Genomic DNA, 27,320 nt, shown 5'->3' on the forward strand with positions numbered 1-27,320 from the left:
AAATGTGGCACTCTTTTAACCTTGTGTGGAAGTTCACCTTCACAGCCGTTAGGTAGTAATCGTAAATGAAATTGTGTGTGATTGAAAAAATTCAATTCTTTTTAATTCAAAAAGAAGACTCTTGAATTAAAGTGGCAAAAACTCAGCAAGTCTGCTGAGTACCATTTAAGAAAAACAGCACAATTAAATCTAATTATATTGGATTTGACAGAGTAAGTACATTGATAAACAAATTATAATACATTTTCAATAAATTCGCACATAATTTTATGTCATCTACAGAATATCCTAACATACTTGCCAGGATGATTAAACAAGAAAAATGCATCCATTCTTTGTTTAATATACACTCAACTATATTTAACAATTTTCTATTATTGGTTGAAAAGCATTTTCTCCACTAATGTAGCAAATATCCAAAGTTTTGGGTTGTGGATGCTGAGGATAGTGATAGTGCTCAAATGTACCAGGGTATTTGTGATTTATCTGGTATTTATGTATTTACAGATTGATCTGGACACTATTGATGTCAGCAACCTCAACAGGCAGTTTTTGTTTCAAAAGAAACATGTTGGAAGATCAAAGGCCCAGGTAGCTTTATTTTGCTCATACCATTTCTATCTATCCATTTATATTTCTACCCTCTGATGGATCTTATATTGTATCATTAATATGGGCTCTCCAGTAGGAGGGACAGTTTGGGGGGAAGCCATCTCTTTTTATTTATTTATTTATTTAAATTTTTATTGAGGTATTATTGATACACACTCTTATGAAGGTTTCACATGAAAAAACAATGTGGTTACTATATTTACCCATATTATCAAGTCCCCACCCATACCCCAATGCAGGCACTGTCCATCAGTGCAGCAAGATGCCACAGATCTACTATTTGCCTTCTCTGTGCTACACTGTTTTCCCTGTGATCCCCCACACCTTGTGTACTAAACATAATACCCCTCAATCCCCTTCCCCCTCCCTCCCCACCCACTCTCCCACACCCCTCCCCTTTGGTAACCACTAGTTCCTTCTTGGAGTCTCTTGAGTCTGCTGCTATTTTGTTCCTTCAGTTTTGGGAAGCCATCTCTTTTTAACTGAGGGGTTGTAAAGAATAAAGATACAGGAGTAAAGACTGACCTCTTTTGGGTCTATTGAGGAAGTAGAAGTCCTCCACCCTGTCCTGTAAATGGTGTCCTCTTTGTATTTAAATTTCTGATTGTTTATCTAGGATGAGCCTTGTGTCCCTACAGTCCTTAGAAGTTGACTGCTACTTTCCTGTGTTTGGGGGCAGAGAAGTTACAGCCTATGCTGTTGTCCCTTTTGGAAAAAGAGCTTCCCTTGAGGTTACAGCCAGCCTGACCTTTCTTTCTTTAGTCCTTAAAATCTTGATTCCGCTTTTTAAAACATATTTTCCCTTTGCTTTGTCCCAGCCATTTACAGAAAGTCCCATTCTTTTCTCCTTTTCATTTTTCAAATTTTGGCTCCCTTCTCTAGGGGTAGTTTCCTAAACCTCTTAGACCAAATCAGATCTTCCTCTCATAACAGCCTCTACCTTTTCTGTGTATCATCATAATTTATAGTTACATTTAATTAGATGGTTATTTGATTGATGTCACTTAGGTTCATCAAGTGCCTCATAGATTCTGCTACTGGATACATTGAAGATGCTCAGTAAATATTTATTGAATGAATGACACTTGGTTACTGCAGTTTTATTTTTGCTGAAGCTTGATGTACATGTAGATGTGTATATGGGAGGGGCAGCTCCTGTTATTTTATAAATATGCGTATATAGTATAATCTTACTGAAATTTGTCACATTTTTGTATTTATTTAGTTTTTAATATAAATAAGATATTATGTAAGTAGGTGAAACAGTATTGTCTGCTATAATTTCAAGTACAGGTGGAAATCTTGTAGTAAATTGGTAATTCAGTGTTGTTTTTCCAGGTCGCCAAAGAAAGTGTATTGCAGTTTTACCCAAAAGCTAATATCATAGCCTACCATGACAGCATCATGAAGTATGTTCTAATTATTATATTATAAAGTTGTGTTGGTTGTGAATTTCTAATTAAACTTTTAAACTATAAGGTGTTTTTATTAGCCGAATACATGAGTTCACAGTCATTCTGCTTTTAAAGATGATTTTTCTAGAATAATTAGAATGTAATAGTTTGTGCCCACATTGAGTGGCATTGTTTCAGCAGTTTATATATATATATATGATTTGAAGGATTTAGATTAAAGGTGAGATAGACATTGAATAAATAAGTTACTTAGAAACACATAAAAGACCTTATATTCTTATTTTAAATAAAAAGATATTCTGAACTATGAAAAATCTTTGTATGTGATGCATCAGACTTTTCTAAATATATTGCTCTCATTTTGATTGATTTCAGCTCTTGTCTTTTTTAAAAGGTTCCTTCCCAAAATAATTTATTAGGACTGTGACTTCTGTAATATAACACTAGGAATTGTGATGGGGCAGTAGTTTTGACGGTACATAAATACACTCTGATCTCAGTAAAGATAGAGTAAATATATAATTTTGGAGGTGTTGGGGCAAAGGAACCCTGGGCCTAAGTCATCCTTTATTTGTAGTTGTTGTCTAGCTCACAAGTAAATGGTATTAAAAATAATGAGTTCTTGTTTGGGTCTGTAATTACAGATTCTTGTACTTTCTCAGGGGAATTTTTCTCCCCAGCTTCTTTTTTATTCTCTGGATGTTTGCTCTTCAAGCCTGCCTACAGCCCTATAACCCCCTTACCCTGTACTGCTTTCCCAGTGCTGCTAAAAGCAGGGACCCTAGAGGCCTGAACCCTGCCTGATCCTGACCATGTGAGGTGAAGCCAGAGGACAGGCACATCCTGGGAATGTGTTTTTTGTATGTTCCCAGGCACTTGCTGCCCAGAGAAAGCCTGGTGGGACTGGTAAACGCTTACCATCTTTCAGCCAGTTTGAGATCCTGCTCTTGTGCCCTAGGTAGCTAGCCAAAAAGGATGTATAGGTATGCATAGAAATTGGGAATGATTTCTCTAAAATATGCTTATGGTGTTTAGAAAAAGTCAAACTTTCATATATGGCAGAACCCCTAATATCATTTACTTTTGCAATATTATTACTTTAGTAGCTTTTTAGGACCCTGTATTACACTGTGAAGATCGTGTGTAAGGCCAGCTGTTTTAGTGACCTTTTTTTGTTTTGCTTTGTAGCCCTGACTATAATGTGGAATTTTTTCGGCAATTTATATTGGTTATGAATGCTTTAGATAACAGAGGTGAGATTATTTTAATACTTTTGGTTTCTAAGTATTTTCTTTACCCCATCACAAGGCTATTTACACATTTAGTATTAATTAAAATATTTCCTTACAAGTTAGAATTTAAAGGTCTATAGGGAAGTAAGATGAAGTGTAAGATTGCCACTTGATTATAATTTTAACCAGAACTGATCCAGGCAGGAATTTAGTTATCTCATATTCTGCAATTCTACCAAGAAGTGTAAGTACAAGGGAAGGTGAAATCACTGAAGAAGGTGACTGCATAGGGTATGTGCATGTGGGTTTGTTTCAGATTATCCCAGCACTTAAGCACATTCATTTGCTTAGGGGTTTAAAGAATATCAATGCCCAGACCTTGCCCAAGACCAATTAAATCAGACTCTGAAAGGGGCCTGAATATGATATTTTTCAAAATTGCCAAGATAAATCTAAAGTGTAGTCAGGGCTAGAAAAAAAAACCTGCTGTTACTGAGAATGAGGCAACAGATGCCAAAGTTAGTATGGAAGTCATGGTTCTTTAGTTATTTTAGGTATATCTGGTGCCATAAGATAATCGTGTACATGGTTTTTTAGATCATTAACCTTTTCACAGTTTGGGGTGATGTTTCATATAATCAAGTATTATATAGCCAGTTGTTGCTAACAAATCTGTGGGGGTGAAAAGTACATTGGTTTGTAAAAACTTGGGGCCATAAATACCTAAAGAAAAAACATACAAATGAGAAAAGCTCAGAATGGCTAGTTTAACTGGACTCATCTTTTTTCCCCTACCCTTAAACTGCCTTAATAGTTCCAAGTTGATAATATTCTCCATTCACTTTGATATATTACCTGATAATTATATGAGAATAATAAGTTAAGGAATCAGGACACATTGAAACTATTTTAGTCAAGGTTAATTGAGTTGGCACAACCAAAAAAAGATGGCACTTTGGAATTTAAAAATTATACATAGGTGCTTTTCCTATGGTAAATTTGTGATAAAAGTTTCTTAAGTTTGAAATTTTGCTAGTGAATGTCTCTTAAATGTATGTTATAGTTGTGTTAACTCTGATTATAGCTATGAGGAAATTGCGTGAAAAAAATAATTTGGGTAAGTTAAAGAAGGTACGTTTCACTTTGTTTCCCACAAATTCTTGCTAACTAGTATTTTTCTTCTAGCTGCCCGAAACCATGTTAATAGGATGTGTCTAGCAGCTGACATCCCTCTTATTGAGAGTGGCACTGCTGGTTATCTTGGGCAAGTAACTACCATCAAAAAGGTAAAGAAAGTTTTGTTTGTTTTACTTCCCAAATATTTATTCAGGGCCTTAAGGAGGAGGAAGTATATTTTGGATTTATACTATAAAGGTACCTAAAAAGAATATAGGCATGGATCTTGAAGCTCTGTGCTACTTTGTTTCATTTAGCCTAAGTATTAAAATCCTTAAGCTGGTAAGTATAATAAACTTGCCTTTTTAAATTCTTTGTAGCCATGAGACTAGATGTCAAGATGTCTTTGATATATGATAGTAAAAAAACTACTTTTTGTCTAAAAGAAATCTTGATTTATAGATCTAAAGAGTAATTTGAAAAAAATTTTCAGTGGCTTTGTGAAATATTTCAACATTTAGGCAAAACTAGAGGATAATAGAGCAAATACCTCTGTACTCATAATCCAATATTAAAAAATCTCAGCATTGTGACAAATTTCTTTTTTCAGACCTTTTTTCTATTAGTTCTTTCAAAAAATTAAACATAGAAACATTTGAATAATCTTGCAGGTCTTGAAACTAAAAGCAGTTATACTCTACTAATGTGCTATCTAGTCCTTTACTTGGCATTTTACCCATGTTGAAAATTGTGGCCCTCCTTCATTTGCTTTAACTGTTAAATGATAACCCTTGAAAGTTTACTTAGTGTCATTCTAAAAGGACAATTGTAAATACCAATGTGTATTAACTCAGTGGAGATCTTCAGAATCTATTGATAGGCAAGGCAGTAGGTTTTTTTTTTTCCTTTCTGTGATCTGAGGGATAACTGCTGTGTGCCTGCCCCCAATAAAGTATATTGGAAGAATACCAGGAATGATATTATGAAGAAAACCCTCGATCTGCTGTAATTTATATTAAACAAATGCAGGTTTTGGTTCTTTAACCATTAATAAAAACACATTGCTGATTACCCTTAGATACTAATACATATTAATATTGAGGTTGAGAATTGCTAAGATGAAGAATATTCATTCCTATGATGGTTTTGAAAACTTATCTCAGATGGCATAGATTCTTCCCAGGATTCCTTACAGTGTAACTTAAAATGTAACCCTGTATCAACAAAACAGTTTGGTTTGGTAATACCTAGGATTTTTCCCTGTGTCTAGATAGCTCTTGAAAAATTACTTTCAGTTCATTTAGTCTTTAGGAGATAATAAGGTAAGGCTGTGAATAATTAAGTTAACAGTTTCACAACTTTGAGAGATAATTGGAAAGCTGTTTGTCTTTCTAGTAGTTTTTCTTTTTGTTCAGTGTGAACAAGATGAATCTCATATTTGATACCAGGTGCATTAATTTGTATTTAGCTTGTTGTAAATGGTGTTCATTGGGCTGGGAAGCAGAGGAGTCCTGGCTTAGCATTATCTGTGACAGGTCGATTCACTTAGCTTATATGTTACACTTCCTTATCTGGAAAGTAAGGGTGTTGGAGTCACTAATATTTTTTAATTCCTTGACGTATAAAACCCAGTTGAACTGTAGATAAATGAATGAAATGTTTATATTACCTTACGATGTTGAGAAATCACTATCGTGGATTAAATACTTTTCTCATATCCTGACTTTACAGGGTGTGACTGAGTGTTATGAATGTCATCCCAAACCAACCCAGAGAACTTTTCCTGGCTGTACAATTCGTAACACACCTTCAGAACCTATTCATTGCATCGTTTGGGCAAAGTATTTGTTTAAGTAAGAGTATTTATATTTCTGGGCATATTTTCAGTACCGAAGATGGAAAATGGGATTATTTTTATTTAAATATCCTGGAGAGATTGTATTTACAGATGTTATTTCAAATACGGTGAGAGGGCACTTTAGCAGCTTTCTTAGGATATTTCTTGGGTTAAATTAAATATAGCCAACATTCATTGAATGCCTATTGTATGCCGTGAAGTGTTGAGGAAGCTTAGTCTGATACTGGAGATATGCATGTAACTAAGTAGTACAAATCTATATATTTGGAATATAAAAACAACTCATTGGCTAAAAGAATCATAATGGAAGTTTTAAAAAATTTGTAGATACTGTAAATACTACATGTCAAACTTGAAGAATGCATTGAATATAGTAGTTGGAAGAAAAGTTAACAGACTTACACATAAAGAAAGGTGAACATTAATGATCTAATGACCTAACATATATTAGACAAGAATCACAGAATAAATTTAAGAGTTAGAAGGAAAGATATAATCGAGATAAAAACAAACAAAAAAATTGGGCAAGTTTGATCATGAGAAGGTGAGGAGATATAAGTAACTAAGTGGGGAATGTAACCTCAGCACAGATTAAAGTTGTAAGGGGGAAAAAAGGGGATAATAAAAGACCAGGCCAGTATACTTAAAATTTTAATGATCTTGATAAATACACTGAAAAAAAAAAACTTAAAGAACTGAATCAGAAGACATAGGCAGGTAAGTACTATGCCTTAGGGAAACAATGTAATTGTTTAAATTCTTCTTAACAGTGCACCAAACCTATGTGAATTTACAGGTCATTTCCACTAAACTTGCAAGGAATGTATCATTCTAATCTTTCATGAACTTTCCAAGAGAATTTTCTTTTTTCCTTAGAGAAATTTCTTAAAAATATGAATACTTCTTAGTTTGTGTTATGGGACTCATTAAGTTAAGACCAATTAAGGACAATAGGGGATAAAAGGAATGTTACAAGACAATTTCATTCATTAAGTGAATGCAAAAATCCTAACCAAAATATTAACACACATGTTTAGAATTGCACAAAACAAAAATATACAATGACCAAGTTGTGTTTACTCCAGGAATGCAAGCATGGTTTAACACTAACACAAATCTGTAAATGTCATTCACTTAAGAAATTAAAGAGAAACATACAGTATTCATAGATAGAGAAAAAACATTTGGTAAAATTTAGCAAACACCTTATGACAAAAATTCTTAGCAAAATAGGAAGAGAATTTCAGCAACCTGATAAAAGATAACTTCTAGAAACCTACAGCAGACACTGACTTTATTTTTTGGTTAAGGAATATCTATGGACTCTGAGTAAGTACACATACAACAGTATAATGATGAAATTTCACAAAAACACTTGTGAGCTTTATTTGGCAAATGTGTTTTTTACTTTTCAACAGACTTGACTGTTTAGAACAGTTTTAGATTTACAGAAAAATTGAGAAGATAGTACAGAGACTTCCCACACCCAATTTCCTCTTACTAACATTCTGGTATGATACATTTGTAACAATCAGTGAACCAGTATTGATGTATTATTTATTGAACACCATAGTTGATTTACATTTCCTTAGTTTTATTTATCTATTTACTTATATTTTGGTATCATTAATGTACAATTACATGAGCAACGTTATGGTTACTAGACTCCCCCCATTATCAAATCCACACCCAGTACAGTCACTGTCCATCAGCGTAGTAAGATGCTGTAGAATCATCTTTAGGGGTTTTTATGTACAATATCATATCATCTGCAGACACTGACAGTTTGACTTCTTCTTTACCAATCTGGATGCCTTTTATTTCTTTGTGTTGTCTGATTGCTGTGGCTAGGACCTCCAGTAATATGTTAAATAAAAACAGGGAGAGTGGGCATCCTTGTCTTGTTCCTGATCTTAGGGGAAAAGCTTTGAGCTTCTCGCTGTTAAGTATAATGTTGGCTGTGGGTTTGTCATATATGACCTTTATTATGTTGAGGTACTTGCCCTCTACACCCATTTTGTTGAGAGTTTTTATCATGAATGGATGTTGAGTTTTGTCAGATGCTTTATCAGCATCTCTGGAGATGATCATGTGGTTTTTGCCCTAATGTTTGTTGATGTGTTGGCTGATAGTGGATTTTTGAGTACTGTATCATCCTTGCATCCCTGAGATGAATCCCACTTGATCATGGTGTATGATCCTCGATGTATTTTTTAATTCAGTTTGCTAATACTTTGTTGAGTATTTTTGCATCTATGTTTATCAGGGATATTGGTCTGTAGTTTTTTTGTGGTGTGTTTGCCTGGTTTTCATACTAGAGTGATGCTGGCTTCATAGAATGAGTTTGCGAGTATTCCCTCTTCTTTTTTTGGAAAAGTTTAAGGAGGTTGGGTATTATGTCTTCTCTAAATGTCTGATAAAATTCTGCTGTGAATTCATCTGATTTGGGGGTTTTATTCCTGGGCACTTTTTGGATTACCGATTCGATCTCGTTGCTGTTAATTGGTCTGTTTAGATTTTCTGTTTCTTCCTTGGTCAGTCTTGGAAGGTTGTATTTTTCTAGAAAGCTGTCCATTTCTTCTAGGTTATCCAGTTTGTTAGCATATAGATTTTCATGGTATTCTCTAATAATTCCTTCTACTTCTGTGGTCTCTGTAGTGATTTTTTCCTCTCATTTCTGGATGTGTTTATGTGTGCAGATTCTCTTTTTCTCTTAATAAGTCTGTCTAGGGGTTTATCTATTTTGTTTATTTTCTCAAAGAACCAGCTCTTGGTTTCATTAATTTTTTTCTACTGTTTTATTCTTCTCAATTTTATTTATTTTTTCTCTGATCTTTTTATGTCCCTCCTTCTGCTGACTTTGGGCCTCATTTGTTCTTCTTCCAGTTCCAATAATTGGGACTTTAGACTATTCACTTGGGATTGTTCTTCCTTCTTTAAATAGGCCTGGATTACTACATAGTTTCCTCTTAGAACTGCCTTTGCTGTGTGCTACAGAAGTTGGGGCATTGTGCAGTTCTTTTCATTTGTCTCCATATATTGCTTGATTTGTGTTTTTTTGTTTTTTGTTTTTATTTTGATATCATTAATGTACAGTTACTTGAACAACATTATGGTTACTAGATGCCCCCTATTATCAAGTACCTCCCACATAACCCATTACAGTCACTGTCCATCAGCATAGTAAGATGCTGTAGAAGCCTTACTTGTCTTCTTTGTATATGCTGCTTTTCTCATGTCCCCCACCACTACATTATGTGTGCTAACCGTGATGCCCTGTTTTCCCCCTTATCCCACTCTTCCCACACATCTTCCCCAGTCTCTTTCCCTTTGGTAACTGTTAGTCCATTCTTGGGTTCTGTGAGTCTGCTGCTGTTTCGTTCCTTCAGTTTTTTCATTGTTCTTATACTCCACAGATGAGTGAAATCATTTGATACTTGTCTTTCTCTGCCTGGCTTATTTCCCTGAGCATAATACCCTCTAGCTCCATCCATGTTGTTGCAAATGGTAGAATTTGTTTTCTTCTTCTGACTGAATAATATTCCATTGTATATATGTACCACATCTTCTTTATCCATTCATCTACTGATGGACACTTAGGTTGCTTCCATTTCTTGGCTATTGTACATAGTGCTGCAATAAACACAGGAGTGCATATGTCTTTTTCAACTGGGCTGCTGCATTCTTAGGGTAAATTCCTAAGAGTGGAATTCCTGGGTCAAATGGTATTTCGATTTTGAGTTTTTTGAAGAACCTCCATCTGCTTTCCACAATGGTTGAACTAGTTTACATTCCCACCAGCAGTGTAGGAGGGTTCCCCTTTCTCCACATCCTCGCCCAACATTTGTTCTTGTTTGTCTTTTGGATGGCAGCCATCCTTACTGGTGTGAGGTGATACCTCATTGTGGTTTTAATTTGCATTTCTCTGATGATTTAGCCATGTGGAGCATCTTTTCATGTGTCTGTTGGCCATCTGAATTTTTTCTATAGAGAAGTGTCTGTTCAGATCCTGTACCCAGTTTTTTATTGGATTATTTGCTTTCTGTTTGTTGAAGTGTGGTGAGCTCTTTATATATTTTGGATGTCAGCCCTTTTTCAGAAATGTCATTTATGAATATATTCTCCCATACTGTAGGATACCTTTTTGTTATACTGATGGTCTCCTTTGCTGTACAGAAGCTTTTTAGTTTGATATAGTTCCACCTGTTCAGTTTTTGCTTTTGTTTCCATTGCCCGGGGAGATATGTTCATGAAGAAGTTGCTCACGTTTATGTCCAAGAGATTTTTGCCTATATTTTTTTCTAAGAGTTTTACGGTTTCATGACTTACATTCAGGTGTTTGATCCATTTTGAGTTTACTTTTGTGTACGCGGTTAGACAGTAATCCAGTTTCATTGTCTTACATGTAGCTGTCCAGTTTTGCCAACACCAGCTGTTGAAGAGACTGTCATTTCCCCATTGTGTATCCATGGCTACTTTATCATATTAATTGACCACATATGGTTGGGTTTATATCTGGATACTCTAGTCTGTTCCACTGGTCTGTGGGTCTGTTCTTGTGCCAGTGCCAAATTGTCTTGAATACTGTGGCTTTGTAGTATAGCTTGAAGTCAGGGAACACAATTCCCTGTGCTTCATTCTTCCTTAGGATTGCTTTGGCTATTCGGGGTCTTTTGTGATTCCATATGAATTTTAGAACTATTTGCTCTAGTTCATTGAAGAATGCTGTAGGTATTTTGGTAGAGATTGCATTGAATCTGTAGATTGCTTTAGGCAGGGTGGCCATTTTGACAATATTAATTCTTCCTAGCAAAGAGCATGGGATGAATTTCCATTTATTAGTGTCCTGTTTAATTTCCTTTAAGAGTGTCCCGTGGTTTTCAGGGTATAGGTCTTTCACTTCCTTGGTTAGGTTTATTCCTAGGTATTTTATTGTTTTTGATGCAATTGTGAATGTAATTGTTTTCCTGATTTCTCTTTCTGCTAGCTCGTCGTTAGTGTATTGGAAAGCAACAGATTTCTGTGTATTAATTTTGTATCCCGCAACTGTGCTGAAGTTAGATATTAGATATAATAATTTTGGAGTGGATTCTTTAGGGTTTTTTATGTACAATATCATGTCATCTGCAAACAGGGACAGTTTGACTTCTTCCTTACCAATCTGGATGCCTTTTATTTCTTTGTGTTGTCTGTATGCCGTGGCTAGGACCTCCAGAACTATGTTGAATAAAAATGGGTACAGTGGGCATCCTTGTCTTGTTCCCAATCTTAAAGGAAAAGCTTTCAACTTCTCGCTGTTAAGAATAATGTTGCCTGTGGGTTTGTCATATATCACGTTTATTTAGTTGAGGTGTTGATCTCTGTTTTAATTTTGTCATTGATCCATTGATTATTTAGGACCATGTTGTTAAGCCTCCATGTGTTGGTGAGCCTTTTTTTTTTCTTTTATTTCTAGTTTTATACTTTTATGATCTGAGAAGTTGGTTGGTACACTTTCAGTCTTTTTGAATTTACTGAGTCTTTTTGTGGCCTAGTATGTGGTCTATTCTGGAAAATGTATCATGTACAGTTGAGAAGTATGTGTATCCTGCTGCTTTTGGGTGTAGAGTTCTGTAGATGTCTGTTAAGTCCATGTGTTCTAGTGTGTTGTTCAGTCCCTCTTTGTCCTTATGTATTTTCTGTCTGGTGTATCTGTCCTTTGGAGTGAGTGGTGTGTTGAAGTCTCCTAAAATGAATGCATTGCATTCTATTTCCCCCTTTAATTCTGTTAGTATTTTTTTCACATATGTAGGTGCTCCTGTAATTTGTGCATATATATTTATAATGGTTATATCATCTTGTTATACTGATCCCTTTATTGGTCTCTAATGTCCTTCTTTGTCTCTTGTGACTTTCTTTGTTTTGGAGTCTATTTAGTCTGATACAAGTAATGCAACTCCTGCTTTTTTCTCCCTATTGTTTGCATGAAGAATCTCTTTCCATCCCTTCACTTTTAGTCTGTGCATGTGTTTGGGTTTGAGGTGAGTCTCTTGTAGGCAGCATATAGGTGGGTGTTGCTTTTTTCTCCATTCTTTTCCTCTGTGTCTTTTGATTGGTGCATTCAGTCCATTTTACATTTAGGGTGTTTATCAATAGATATGTACTTATTGCAATTGCAGGCTTTGGCTTCATGGTTGCCAGAGGTTCAAGGGTAGCTTCTTTACTATCTAACTGTCTACCTTAACTCACTTATTGCACTATTGTAGACACAGTCTGATGATTTTATTTTTCTCCCTTTGTTTTCTCCCTTCTGCACTCTTTATATGTTAAGTGTTTTATTCTGTACTCTTTTGTGTTTCCTTTGACTGATTTTGTGGATAGCTGATTTTATTTACTATTTGGTTGGCCTTCTTTCTTTGCTGTGGTTTTATTTTCTCTGGTGACATCTGTTTAGCCTTAGGAGCACTTCCATCTATAGCAGTCCCTTTAAAATACACTGTAGAGATGGTTTGTGGGAGGTAAATTCCCTCAACTTTTGCTTATCTGGTAATTGTTTAATCCCTCCTTCAAATTTAAATGATAATCTTCCTGTATACAGTATTCTTGGTTTGAGGCCCTTCTGTTTCATTGCATTGAATATATGCATTCTCTTCTGGCCTGTAAGGTTTCTGTTAAGTATGATGATAGCCTGATGGGTTTTCCTTTGTAGGTCATCTTTTTTCTCTCTCTAGCTGCTTTTAATACTCTGTCCTTGTCTTTGATCTTTCCCATTTTAATTACTATATGTCTTGGTGTTGTCCTTGGGTCCCTTGTGTTGGGAGATTTGTGGGCCTCCATGGTCTGAGAGACTGTTTCCTTCCCCATCTTGGGGAAGTTTTCAGCAATTATTTCTTCAAAGACACTTTCAATCCCTTTTTCCCTCTCTTCTTCTGGTACCCCTATAATGCAAATATTGTTCTGTTTGGATTGGTCACACCATACTCTTAATATTCCTTCATTCCTAGATCCTTTTATCTCTTTCTGTCTCAGCTTCTCTATTCCTGTTCTCTGATTTCTATTCCATTGACAGTCTTCCACTTCATCCATTCTGTGCTTAAATCTTCCATTGTTTGTTTAATTTCTGTTATCTCCCTCTGGAATTCATTCCTTAACTCTTGCATATTTCTGTGTATCTCTATCAGCATGCTTATGACTTTTATTTTGAAATCTTTTTCAGGAAGATTCGTGATTTCGGTCTCACCAGGCTCTCTCTCTTGGTTTTCAGGGATTTTGCACTGAACAAGGTTCTTCTGCCTTTTCATAGCGATGGATGTGATCACTGGCGAGTGGCATGTGTCAGCTGGGACAAAAAATCCCTTCCTGCTTGCTGGTCACCTGGCCCATTCTGCTACCTGTGCCGGTCAGCCACACACAGGGAACAGCCTCTGGGTTAATCCCCTGAGGTGCCGTGGACTGGGCACCCCTCGGGATGGCCTAGGGCACTGGCACGGGTTGCAGGCGAGCAGTGTGTGTTCTTCTGTGAGAATGGCATCCCTTTGTGCTTTGGGGACTCTGTTCCAGTCTCCGCTGCCTGTGGTGGGCAACTGCACACGTGAGACAACATCTGGGTTGATCCCCTGAGCCGCCGTGGATGGGGCAGCCCTTGGGATGGTCTAGGCCACTAGCAGTGGTTGCAGGCGATGAGCATGTGTTCACTGCGAGAACAGAGCCCCTTTGTGCTTTGTGGCTCCGTGCTGGTTTCCTCTGCCTATGCATTCTGGTCAGCCACATGAGGGGGTCAGCCTCTGGGTTAATCCCCTGAGCTGCTGTGGCTGGGGCAGCCCTTGGGATGGCCTAGGGCACTGGTGGTGGTTGCAGGGGATCAGCACATGTTCATTGTGAGAACAAGAGCTCCTGCATGCCTTCTGGTCCCTGTGCTAGCTTCCTCTGCCTGTGCTGGTCTCCTGCATACAGGGGGCAGCCTCTGGGTTGATCCCCTGAGGTGCCATGGGTGGGGCAGCACTCAGGATGGCCTAGGGCACTGGTAGGAGTTACAGGCAAGCATTGCGTGTTCACTGCTGTAATAAAGCCCCTTTGTGCCTTCTGGACTCTGCACTGGTCTCCACTGTGTATATCAGTCGACTGCGGGCAGGGGGCAGCCTCTGGGTCTGGCTCAGTTAGCCGCACTCTGGGAGAAGCCTCTGTGTGATTGCTGTGGATGCGGCTGCCCCCCAGTTGCTCAGCAGCAATGGCAAATCAGGTGGTTCTCTTGCAGTGCCGGTGAGGGGGAATGAGCGGCAGGCTGCCTGTCTCTGGGAGGCGCTTCGGTGCTATGTTGCCATCCAGGGAGTTAGGGCACCTGAAGTTCCTTAAAGTTTCCAGCCTGCTGGCCTGAGTGTGCCAGGACAATTTTGTCCTCCTGTTAAACCCTTGTCCCTTTAAGGCTTTTAAAGTGCCCGCTTTTCTTTTGTCCCAGGGCAGCTGGCTGTAGGAACCTCTTCGCAGTCTCAGTCTCAGATTTTGCTTTTCCATTCCTCTGATATCCAGTACTTCATGCAACATGTGTCTGTGCTCCCGCTGCAGATTACTAGGGCTGGTTATTTAGCAGTCCTATGCTTCTAACTCCCTCCCTACTCTGATTCTTTTTCTCCTGCCTGTGAGCTGCGGTAGGGGGAGTGCTCGGGTCCCGCCGGGTCATGGCTTTGTACCTTACCCTTTCCATGAGATGCTGAGTTCTCGCAGATGTAGATATAGCCTGGCTGGTGTAATGTATCTTCTGGTCAATCTTTTAGGAATAATTGTATTTGCTGTATTTTCAAAGTTTTGGGAGGAGATTTCCGCCACCCTACTCATGGCGCCATCTTGAGAATCCCCTTTGCCCACATTGCCTTAGTTTTTATCTACTCCTTTTTCTGTTCTAGGATACCATATTACAATTAGTTGTCATGTTGCTTTGGCCTCCCTTGGCAGGGACAGGTTTTCAGCCTTTCCTTGTTCTTGATGACTTTGATAGTTTTGAAGAGTTCTGGTCAGGTATTTTGTAGGATGCCTCACTATTGGAATTTGTCTGATATTTTTGTCATGATAATAGTGTGATTATGGGTTATTGTGAGGAAGATCACAGAGGTAAATTGCAGTTTTCATCACAATGAAAGGAACATGTTACTGACATGATTTATGACCATCAGTTGTTGGTCTTTATCACTTAGGTAGTGTTTCTCAGGTTTCTCCACTGGTAAGTTACCCTCCCCTCTTTCTTAACTGTACTGTACACTTTTGAAGGAATTCACTGTGCAGCCCATACCTAACAAGTGAAGTACTGTGTTCCACCTCCCTGACGGCATAGTGTCTACATAAGTTATTTGGAGTTCTTCTGTCTGGATGGTTTGTCTCTTTTCTTCCTTTTATTTATTAAGCCGTTTATTTGCATCAATATGGACTAACAGATACTGTATTTTATACCTTGGGTTTAAAATGCTACTTTGTTTTGTTGCTCAGATTGTCCCAGCTTTGCCCATTAGAGGCTCTTTCTCAGTTGGCTCTGTGCTCTTTGATATACTGCCATAGTATGTATTTTCTTGGGAGCAGTTCTTTACTTTCTGATACTACAAGATGCTCCATACTCATCTTGTATATTTCTTGCCTCAGACATTCCTCCAAGGAGTCTTCTTCTTTCTATGAAGAATGGTATTAGAAACCAAGATCTGAGTGCTTAAGCACACTATTGGGGTATTGCTTTTATGCCCTCTTTACTAACAGCAAAAAATATATTTATATTACTAACCTGTGTATATATGCAAATCTGCAAACATTTCTGCATATTAATATCAATATATATTTAGCTAAACATAAATTCATACTAGTGTTTCAAACTATAATCCATTACTGTGTAGACCGTTCTAGCTTGTTTCCCCTTCTCTGTAAACTATTCCAAAACTCAAACTCCCCCTATTTGCCATCCATATACTTAATATAAGTAGTATTTTTAATAATAAAAATTTTGAGACATCCCCTTTGAAGTTGGGAACAACACAAGGATGCTTGTTTTAGCTGCTGCTTTTTGGTGTTACAATGAAGTTCCTAGGTAGCACAGTAAGACAAGAAAAAGAAAATACAGGATTAGGATTTGGGAAAGGAGGAAACAAAACTTGTTTGCATATAATACAGTTAATCTACGTTAAAACCTCCAAAGAATTTATTGACAAATTGTTAGAAATAATAACAGCAACATTGGCCAACTAAAAAAAGATTTTAAATTAATTGCATTTTGACATATAGCATCAGGTAATTAGAAAATATAAATTAAAAATTGATAACGCAGTATAAAAGCATACAACTAGGACATAAACATTAGTGACTTCTTCATGAACATATCTCCCCGGGCAAGGAAAACAAAAGAAAAAATGAACAAGTGGGACTATATCAAGTTGAAAAGCTTCTGTACAGCAAAGGACACTGTCAATAGAACAAAAAGGTACCCTACACTATGGGAGAATATATTCGTAAATGACAGATCCAATAAAGGCTTGACATCCAAAATATATAAAGAGCTCATGCACCTCAACAAACAAAAAGCAAATAATCCAATTAAAAAATGGGCAGAGATGCTGAACAGACACTTCTCCAAAGAAGAATTTCAAATGGCCAACAGACACATGAAAAGATGCTCCACATTGCTAGTTACCAGAGAAATGCAAATCAAAACCACAATGAGATATCACCTCACACCAGTAAGGATGGCTACCATCCAAAAGACAAACAACAAATGTTGGTGAGGTTGTGGAGAAAGGGGAACCCCTCCTACACTGCTGCTGGGAATGTAAATTAGTTCAACCATTGTGGAAAGCAGTATGGAGGTTCCTCAAAATAGAAATACCATTTGACCCAGGAATTCCACTTCTAGGAATTTACCCTAAGAATGCAGCACTCCAGTTTGAAAAAGACAGATACACCCCTATGTTTATCACAGTAGTATTTACAATAGCCAAGATATGGAAGCAACCTAAGTGTCCATCAGTAGATGAATGGATAAAGAAGATGTGGTACATATACACAACGGAATATTATTCAGCCATAAGAAGAAACCAAATCCTACCATTTGCAACAACATGGTTGGAGCTAGAGGGTATTATGCTGAGTGGAGGAAGACAAATACCAAATGATTTCACTCATCTGCGGAGTGTAAGAACAAAGGGAAAACTGAAGGAACAAAACAGCAGCAGAATCACAGAACCCAAGAATGGACTAACAGTTACCAAAGGGAAAGAGACTGGGGAGAATGGGAGGGTAGGGAGGGATAAGGGCGGGGAGGAGAAGAAAGAGGGTATTATGATTAGCATGTATAATGTGGGGGATGGGGTAAAGGGGAGGGCTTTGCAACACAGAGAAGACAAGTAGTGACTCTACAACATCTTACTATGCTGATGGACAGTGACTGTAATGGGGTTTGTGGGGGGGACTTGGGGTAGGGGAGAGCCTAGTAAACATAATGTTCTTCATGTAATTGTAGATTAATGATAACAAAATAAAATTTAATTTAAAAAAATCAAACAGAAAAAACGAAGCATACAACTAACTATAAAAGATAAATATAAAACACCAAAAAAAGAAGTACCTGAAAATAAATCTTAAGATATACAAGACCCAATATAGAAAATCAGTGATTCTTGGATCATTAAAAGAAATACTAAATAAAACTGTGTGTTTTTGGATTGAAGTCCTAATATTATCAGTATGTCATTTGTCTCCAGATCTGTAGATTCAGTGCAGTTCCGTTAAAATTTCATTGGGGATATTAGTGGAACTCACTCAGGTTCTAAAATGTTTAATACAGAAAATAAAGCCTAAGAGACACCAAAACATTCCTGGAGAAGAATAAGTTGAAGTGACTTGTTCTAACAGATGTCAAGATCTAATATAAGCTAAAAATAATTAGTGTCTTGCTGGTGCAGGGATGGAAACAGACTACTGGGACAGTGCAGATTTCGTGATCACAGGTGCATAGTAGATCCCAGATGAAAGAAGGAGTTATGTAAAAGGACAATTCATTGTCACTGTGGGAAAAAAACCACATTCTTCAAAACAAATATGTAAGAAGTCTAGATGGATTAGGTATTTAGAAATGAAAGGCAAAACTTTAAATCTGGCATAGGAGGGAATTATCCTTTCAAGGTTAGGGAAGAATTTCTCAACACAAGATGTCCTAAGCATAAAAGAATGTATTAGGACATCCAAATTGATTAAATAAATATCTCTTATCATCAAAAGACATCAAAGTATAAATAAGCTCTTACAAAGTAAGAAGGCATTTGCAACATGTAATCAACTAAAAATTGTGATCTAGAATATATTCCTGTAATTCATAAGAAAAGGACAATCTGACAAAATAATACTACAAACAGGTGTGTTTTTTTTTTCACTTAAATAAGGAAAGCCATATAGGCTACAAGCAAATGAAGATAATGTTAAAATTATGACTAAGTTGCAAAATTAAGAATAAAGCCACAATAAGATACTTATTTTCAGTCACTAGTTCGTCAAAACAAGTTTGGGAAGGAAGTGAATCAATAAACCAATAGGAATTCTTAAATGCTATTTATTGGGGGTGAAAATTGGTACAACTTCGGGGAAACAGATGGGTGTTTTCTTATAAAGTGTTTCAGGAGCTTTGAGATTACAGCTTTTGTAGGTTTTTTGTTTTGTTTAGGAAGGATTCCTTTAAAATAACTTTCTTCTAAGTTACGTGCTTGAGAAAAGGCTAGAAAATTATATTCCTCTAAGTTTTCTTAAATGTCTTTTAGGTTAACTTGATAAACAAAAGAATTCTACTTAATTACCTTCATGTTGTTTTTTAAGGCTCTTCAGTAGTAAAGGTAAATACTGCCACAAAAATGTCTTACTCATTGCTAAGTGTCCTGTCCCTAGAGCAGCTCCAGCACAGTGTCTGTCAACAGCTAGCTGTAGGTGTGCTTCACAGAAGTTGTTCTGGCATTAGAATGTTGTCCAAGTTGGAATGTAAAAGCTGCTCACCTGTCCCTTGATAAAATATTTTGTTGTGGGAATTTGCAGAGTAGCTCAAAGGGCTAAGTAGAAGTCTACTAAAACTTAATTTAACCTTCCTTATGTTGTGGTTGAAATTAGGGTGCAAGCTGTCTCTTCAGATAGTTTTAATACTTCTGAATTTATGGAATATAATTTACCAATTGTTCTTTATTCCTGCAAAAGATTTGGATCTAAATTAGTTGTTTGTGAGCAAAGTAGGAAAAGTAAATGTTCGTTGAGAATATTTTGTTGTATATAAATATTTACTTTTCTTAAATTATAGCCAGTTGTTTGGGGAAGAAGATGCTGATCAGGAAGTTTCTCCTGACAGAGCTGACCCTGAAGCTTCCTGTGAGTAATGGGATGTATTCCTTTATTAGTGAGCATTATCTTTATTTTGCTGATTTAATATTGATTGCTTAAGAGGGGAGAAATTGCTGTTATACACTAGGTAATATATTATGTGCTTAAGATATGTTATTTCATCTTTAAAACACTGTTTTAAAAAATGGATATCCCCATTTTACTGGTGAAGAAATCAAGGTGCAGAGAAATTTCACAAATTTAGTAAATAGTTGTTTTCAGATCTGATTACAGGTCTATACTTTGAACTGTTCTACATGTGACTTTTCAGAAACTGAGGTAGAAAAAGATGCTGATGGTCATGGTATTTTCCATTTTCCTTGAATTCGGAATCTGGTCACATGCAGGTGACTTCCATGAGGAACTATCCCCACACCCCTCCAAAGGTAGATGAAAGCTTAGTTACGCATTTATTACAGTTGAAAATAAAATGATGTTTGTTTTGTAGGGGAACCAATGGAAGCTGAAGCCAGAGCCAGAGCATCTAATGAAGATGGTGACATTAAACGTATTTCCACTAAGGAATGGGCTAAATCAACTGGATATGATCCAGTTAAACTTTTCACCAAGGTTAGATTTACTTTATAATTGTGGATAGATTTTTTTATTCCGTTTGTTTTAAAATAGTAAGTGAAATGAATTACCTTTTTATGCCTAATGCTGTCTTAATGTAGTTTATGGATATAGTTGGGATAAGCAGGTTTTGAAATTCTAGTGTTTACACCAAATTAGTACAACTTTTTAGGAAGTAAAATAGAGACACTCTCGGTTGTCGTTCCTTCCCTTGCTTTCATTTAACTTCTTGGTTTTCCTTTTAACTGACTTTTGACTCCTACTGTTTCTCTCATATCCCTTTCCTGCTCAAATGTTCGGGCAGTTTGTGTGACTAAATAGCTCTTGAATCCATAAGCCTTTCTGTTCTTGGCTGAATCACTCTTCGCTGAGAATATGTTTCTTGCCAATAGTATATATGGTTTACCTGCTGAAATCTACAAGATTGTTTTAATTGGGTCTACCTAAGTATAGCTGAGCTAGGACCTGTGTTTTAACATCTTTTTATTTCTTCTGCCTTCACTCCATAGCAAGTTTATCAAAATAGACACTTGAGATTTCCTCAGCTCTTGAACCGCTTAATCCATTTCTGCCACCCTCACTGAGCAGATGACCTTAAGGATATATTAACAGATTGAAGCCACTGGACCTTTACTTGTTAAGAGAATGTCCCACTTCACTGCAGACTCTTTTCTTTCCCCTTTTACCATATTCATCAAACAGTATTCTCTTCCTTCCCTGCATCTTGAATCTCTTCTGGCTCTTCTTGTCTGATTTCCAGCATGCATAGTTCCCACTTTCCTAAGCAAATAGCCTGCTGCTCTCTTCAGCTTAAGTTTCATCTCTTTTCCTCAGTGGCAACAGATGTGTGATATTGACTCTCTTAAACCTGTAGCATTTATTTATTCTCCACAGCCTTTTCCTTGCAAAATGGTTTTTGTTTTGACTATACTTAAAATACACTTAACTCTGTTATAGAGTGTGATAGTATTTCCAAGCCAGTGTCCATATGCCTATTTCCCTTTCAGTTTGAGCAACAGTTGGGTGCCAGAATAATCTGAAGTACATCTCCAATCTGTTGTTCAGCAGGTAAATAAGCATTGGCTGTGTGCTAGGCTCCACTTTTGAAGGACAGGAGATTTAATGGTGAACAAGACAGAAAATAGGGTACCAGCTCCCTGCTCTCTAGGGAACTCAGTCAAGAGGGGAAGTCAAACATTGAACAAAGCAATTTCAGATTCAGAGCATTGTGACATGTTCAGATACATTGGAACCCTATAATAATAAGTAGACTTACCCTACTTATTAATACTGGACCTGCTATGAAGGTTCAAAGAGGCTTTCCAAAGGAGGTGACATTTTTAACCAAAGACTTTGAAGTGTAAGAGTGGTGTGAGAATGCAACGTATACAAAGAAAACCTCAGGTTGAAGAACTGAAATAATTCTCATTGAAGCAGAGGTTAGGGGGATGGAAAGAGGATTACGAAGGTACACTGAGGCTAGATCAGGCAGGACTTTCTAGGTCCTGATGATAGGGATATTAATACCAAGACAGTGGGAGTCCATTAAAAGGTATTGTACAGGATCACTAAGAGAATAGAGGTATGAAGTGCACCACTCCAGGACTGATATTCCTGTTGTAACCAATGTGGAACAGTGCCTTCTGGAGTTGTGCAGTGCTATGCATCTGAGGTACACCCTGTCTGCATTCCCAGTGGAGCATGGAGAAAAAGTAGACTCAGCAGGACTTAAGATGGTTGAGATGAGGAATCAGGATTGATAGCAGCTGGTTTCCTGCTTAGAACCAGGATGAACAATGATACCATTCTCTGATAGGTGATGTGAGAAGCAGATGTGTCATGTAGCGGTTGGAGAGTAGGACAGGGTAATTTTGAGATTCCTATGGAATATTAAGATAAGTGGTTCTGCAGGTAAGTGGAGAGGTTTAGACTAGATTTGTGTTTGAGATTCATAAGTTATTTTTAAGAGAGAAGAGTGTGAATATATATAATTCAGTACAGAGCTCTCAGGGATTCCCAGTATTTAATAAATGGATAAAGAAGGATATGAAGCTCATTCTTGGAAAACCATGCTAATTCCCCATTGTCTGGTAGCCTGCTCAGCCAAGCACTGAATGTTCCTACAAAATGTGTCCAGCCACACTGTTACTCAAATCTTACTGTACTCATTTCCTTGCCTGGGTACCCACTTCAGATATTATCATCTCCTTGAGCTCTTTCCTTACTCTTCAGATAGATAGGACAGAACTCCTGATAGTACTCAAAGCTACGTTTCACACTAATTTGTATTCTAATTATTTGTGTATTTGGCTGGTATCCCAAAGATTCAGGATACTTAATAAATATTGATTGAATTGAATGTATTTTGATAGTAATAATCTAACTTTTTTCATTAAGCCCAAATCTAAATTCATGCCTGATACATAGAATAAATGTGTTGAGTAAGTCAGTCAGTCAACCAATAGAAAACACAGCTAAGGAAAACATAAAAATAATAAAACCACCCGAAATTCTGCCACATAGGATAGTGTGATTCATATGATAGTCTGTCAGTCAACATGTAATAATGTTTGTGTTTCAGTTTTTGAAACATTGTTTTGTTTTAGGAAGGTGGGGGCACATTTCAGAGACACGACAGATGGTTAGGAAATTCTGCTTTTGAGCACTTTTAAAATGTGTATGCTTCTCGGTATGTATCCACAAACTTGAAGATGCTGTTAACCTGTACCTCTAGGCTTAATTGTATTCAGTTCTTGTAGAGTGGTGTTTTTTTTATGTCATCCTTGACTGTTGTGACTACTGTGCTGCAGACTGACCTCTAGAGCTTTAGGGGAGCTTTTGGAGAGGTGACATGGGAGGGCAGGGGCAAGTCAGCACAGTTGAGAGTTCCCTTACTCTGCTTTTCTCACAGCATCTCTGCTTTTAACTTGCAAATGCAGGGGTTCTGTGTAAAATTAAAAACAAAAGATTTAAGCTTTTTTTCTTGAAAATCATTAATTTATTGATGTATGACATGTGTCTTTAAATCAGGAGATTTTATAATGTAACATTTATAATCAGCAATGATACTTTGTTATATTTTATCAGTATAGGGTTGTAGGATTTGTAGACTTCATCTTTGCTTCTTTTTTTTTTTAAGCTTTTTAAAGATGATATCAGGTATCTGTTGACAATGGACAAACTGTGGCGGAAAAGGAAACCTCCAGTTCCATTGGACTGGGGTGACGTACAAAGTCAAGGTAAAGCATACATTTTAGTCTTTGGGATATCTAAGTTAGAAAGACACCTAAAGTCTTTAAATAGCCCTGTTGTTTCTTGACAATGGTATAGGTTCGTGGTAAGAAAACACACAATTCAGAGAAGTAGGAAGTGTGAAAAAAGGTAAGAAAAAGTTATGAAAATTACTGGACGTCTTACCACTTAGAGAATAGTTACTGTTAAAGTTTTAGGGACTGTCTTGGTAGTCAGCTCTGCACATGGCAGTTGTGTGTGCACTTTAGTAAATGGAATCATTTATATACTCTGACTTACTCTTTTCAGGCAGTATGATTTAGTCCCTTATCAGTTAACATTTAGTTGTTTCATATTTTCTCTGAAAGTGTTGTAATGAATGTAAATGTACATTCATCTTTTACCTTTGCATGATTATCTCTTTAAGATTTAGTTTAGGAACATACTTAAAATTTTAAATGTGAGAAAAACTATTGTAGTGGTAATACTCCCTTATCCCACTCCCCCTCAACACACTGTTTTGTCTGCATTGTATTGCAGTTAGTTTATGCACAAAATGGTCAGCATATTAGAAACCTAAAGGGTTCTAGGAGATTTGGGATGTCATTTTGGAGTTTTCTATATTACTGGATACTTTATGGACTAATAGCTCAAGTCTGGGTCTAATAGCTTCCACTGATTGAGTGCTGCTTGCTGGACATAATGCTGATCATCTTATCTACCCTGTGAAGTTCTGAGACAGTCTTATACCTTTCCCATCTCATTATTAGCAATTCTCTTGTACAAATATTTGTATTGTGTTAATTATTTTAACGTAATTTGTTTCATGTTATTTGATTTTCTTACTGGTCAATCATTGAGTTGTTCTATAAAACCGAGTAGAGGAATTGTTTTTAATAGTGAAATTTCTAACATTTTTTCCCTTAGGAGAAGAAACCAATGCATCAGATCAACAAAATGAACCCCATTTAGGTCTGAAAGACCAGCAGGTTCTAGATGTAAAGAGCTATGCACGTCTTTTTTCAAAGAGCATTGAAACTTTGAGAGTTAATTTAGCAGAAAAAGGGGATGGAGCTGAGCTCATATGGGACAAGGTTTGTTTTGAAAATGTGCTGCAGTTATTTTTATATCACCTGCGTATTTTAGTTCTTGAATATTAGCCAGAAACTATAAGATTTCTGGTAATGTTTATTCTACCAGATTTTGAGGGCATAGTGTTGATTTTGTTCAGATGTTTTAATTTCTGATTACTACTTTGAGTCACGAATATCCTATATATTAATTCAAACAAAAACTCATTTTAGATTGTGCCAGTGTGTTCATGATTTGTAATTACGTCGACTGGAAAAAATGTGAATTCATTGCATTAGAATATTTCACTGACTTAAGAAAACTTGTGTAATACAGATTTGTTACCAGAAGTCATAAAATCCTTCTGGAGATAGTAGTTCATGAAACTACTTTGACCTTGAAAGTAATAAAATTGCTTTCCAATTGAAATAGTTAAAAAACTATTTTAGGGGTCTGAGAGACCTCAGTAAAAAACTGTATTCTTAGAGGTTACAATGTTTAGTGGTAGTCTGCAGTTAGGTGTCATATTTTGAGATGTGCTGAGTTAGTTTTATGTATTTTCAATTGTCAGTATTTTCTACAGCTAAAATGATTTATCTGATAAAGTTTGTGTATTCCTGTGATAGTAAAGATTTGCCATGAATTTGAAAGTAAGTGATAAAGTTTGGTCAGTTGTTTAGCAAACTGATATAACTGTGTGCAGATTTTGGAACTAGTTGAATCAGACATGTAAAATAAAGCTAATTTAGATTTCAGGGATTCTTGTAAACATTAGTTTTTTGGGTTTATGTGGTATAAGGAGTAATAACAGTGATTTGGTAGGTTTTCATCCATACACAGGCGCTAGATAACAAAACCCTGGAACTGGGAATTGTTAACTGTTTGTGAGTAAAATCTACCCCTAATTTGTTTGGTAAGCCAGGGAAGTACCCAGTGGACACTGTGCCTGGGTACTGTTAAATATTCATACTTACTTCTCATCACATCCTTATAAGACGCTTATATATTTTCTCCTATTTAACAGGTCAAGGAATTTTAGGTTAGGGAGGTTGATTTGCCTGAGGTTACACAGCCAGTCAATAAGTATATAAATAACTCACATCCTTTCAATGCTTTTTACTTTAATACTTTGGAAAAGCAGAAGGAAAAGCCAGAAGGAGTAGTCCAGGTGTTTCTGAGGCTTTAATGAAACAGCTTTTTCAGAAAAGCCTCTATCTCTTTGCCTGTGCTTGTCAAACTCAAACAGCCTTCTCATTACTGACTGGTGGACCCTGGAAAGGCTTGCCATCCACAGTAAATGGGATTGGTGTTCTGTTCTCACTTAGTCTCCAGTGCATTTGTTTAAGCAGGAGTGAGTTCTGGAATCCTGGTGGCTCTGGGTATTGTTGTCAGACTGTATTCCTGGATCAGAGTTGGTGGTGGTGAGACCCTGCCCCCTGCTCACCCAGTCTCCGTGCTACCATGAGGCTTTACCTGACCAGCCTCTCCCTTGAGTCCCTGTCTCGTTCTGGTTGACTGTCTGCAATGTTAAAAACATGCGGAAGTACTTGCTCTGAAAGTAATACTAGTCAAATCAATAAATTTCGGGAGAGACCTGTTAAATTGTTTTAATTATTGGCAGGATGACCCATCTGCAATGGATTTTGTCACCTCTGCTGCAAACCTCAGGATGCACATTTTCAGTATGAATATGAAGAGCAGATTTGATATAAAATGTAAGTTGTTTTGTACTTCAGTTTTATCATCTAAAATTCTAGTTATTCTTTTCTTTGTAACAGCTAAACATACTCCTCTCCTTTTTCAGCAATGGCAGGGAACATTATTCCTGCTATCGCTACTACCAATGCAGTGATTGCTGGTTTGATAGTATTGGAAGGATTGAAGATTTTATCAGGGAAAGTAGACCAGTGTAGAACAGTGAGTATTTCTATTTGCATCTTTTATTCAGTGTCTTTTTAAAAGTAATTTATAAAATGCACATATAACAGACAATTTTAAAAATTAATATCATTGGTTGAAAGCAATGGAAAAATAATTGTTCCTGAACCTTGTGAGTGCATGTTTAAGTAAGCTTCCTGGAAATTAAAACAAGAAGAAAAACATCTTTGTTTCTCTTACTTTTGTCTAAAATGGAAGCAAGAAACTAGTTTGCTTCTGACACTTACAGTTTTCCTGAATTCTTAGAGGAAATCATTGTATGTGTCCTTACACTAAGTTATGACAAATGTTCTTTAAATTCTAAGAGTTCTCCTTGGCTTTAAAATTTTATTTTGGTTGGTTCAGAGTCTGCTGTTCTTCATTTTTTCAGACTTTTTTGTTAAACCTGAAATCTTTATGGATGAGTCTACTGTCATCATTTCTGCTATATTTTATAGTGTTTTGTTTGCTTGTGTGGCATATGGTTTGTCTAATTGGAAGAGTTTTTAAAATTAGCGGTGATAATTCTTCAAAGACCCAATGAAGGTATATTTCTTCAAAGAGGATTTGTGTTTGTTTATATCTAGGTGCTACCAATGAAGGACCACTATTAAATTCTCAGCTTTAGTTTTTCAACACACATAATATTCAGACAGCATATCTGCAGTGCCCTATCTTATTTTAATGAGTTAGGATGATATCCCCCCTCCTCCAAGGTAAAGACAGTTTTTCTTGCTATTTCTGTGGGAAAGGTATTTTCCTTCTCTTCTTTATTCTTCCCCCTTCTAGGTCCTAGCTTGATGTAAGGGTCTTCTAGAGTTCCTGCATTAGTGAGGGATGGGCTAGGTTTATCTCTTAAGAATCAAGCCTCTTAGGTATTCTCTTTGGATTCCTGCTTTCATTTGTATTAAATTTCTGTGTCTGAAGATGCTT

At 36.7% G+C, this 27,320-nt stretch overlaps 1 protein-coding gene across 3 annotated transcripts in view; it reads left to right on the plus strand.

Annotated features, from left to right (window-relative positions):
• Positions 1–27,320, plus strand: part of UBA2 (ubiquitin like modifier activating enzyme 2) — a 39,964-nt gene that overhangs the window by 1,446 nt on the left and 11,198 nt on the right. Inside the window, exons 2-12 of one of the 3 annotated variants that reach the window (XM_036908755.2) lie at positions 508–591; positions 1,951–2,021; positions 3,216–3,280; positions 4,445–4,545; positions 6,107–6,228; positions 19,516–19,583; positions 20,044–20,165; positions 23,308–23,407; positions 24,327–24,493; positions 26,092–26,185; positions 26,275–26,387. In XM_036908755.2, the coding sequence (XP_036764650.1) occupies positions 508–591; positions 1,951–2,021; positions 3,216–3,280; positions 4,445–4,545; positions 6,107–6,228; positions 19,516–19,583; positions 20,044–20,165; positions 23,308–23,407; positions 24,327–24,493; positions 26,092–26,185; positions 26,275–26,387 (1,107 nt within the window). Of the gene's footprint in view, positions 1–507; positions 592–1,950; positions 2,022–3,215; positions 3,281–4,444; positions 4,546–6,106; positions 6,229–19,515; positions 19,584–20,043; positions 20,166–23,307; positions 23,408–24,326; positions 24,494–26,091; positions 26,186–26,274; positions 26,388–27,320 lie in introns of those variants that run through there. The other 2 variants (XM_036908758.2, XM_036908756.2) reach the window with 2 other exon arrangements.

The sequence above is a fragment of the Manis pentadactyla genome, chromosome 15, assembly GCF_030020395.1.
Source record: "Manis pentadactyla isolate mManPen7 chromosome 15, mManPen7.hap1, whole genome shotgun sequence".
Classification (NCBI taxonomy): Eukaryota; Metazoa; Chordata; class Mammalia; order Pholidota; family Manidae; genus Manis; species Manis pentadactyla.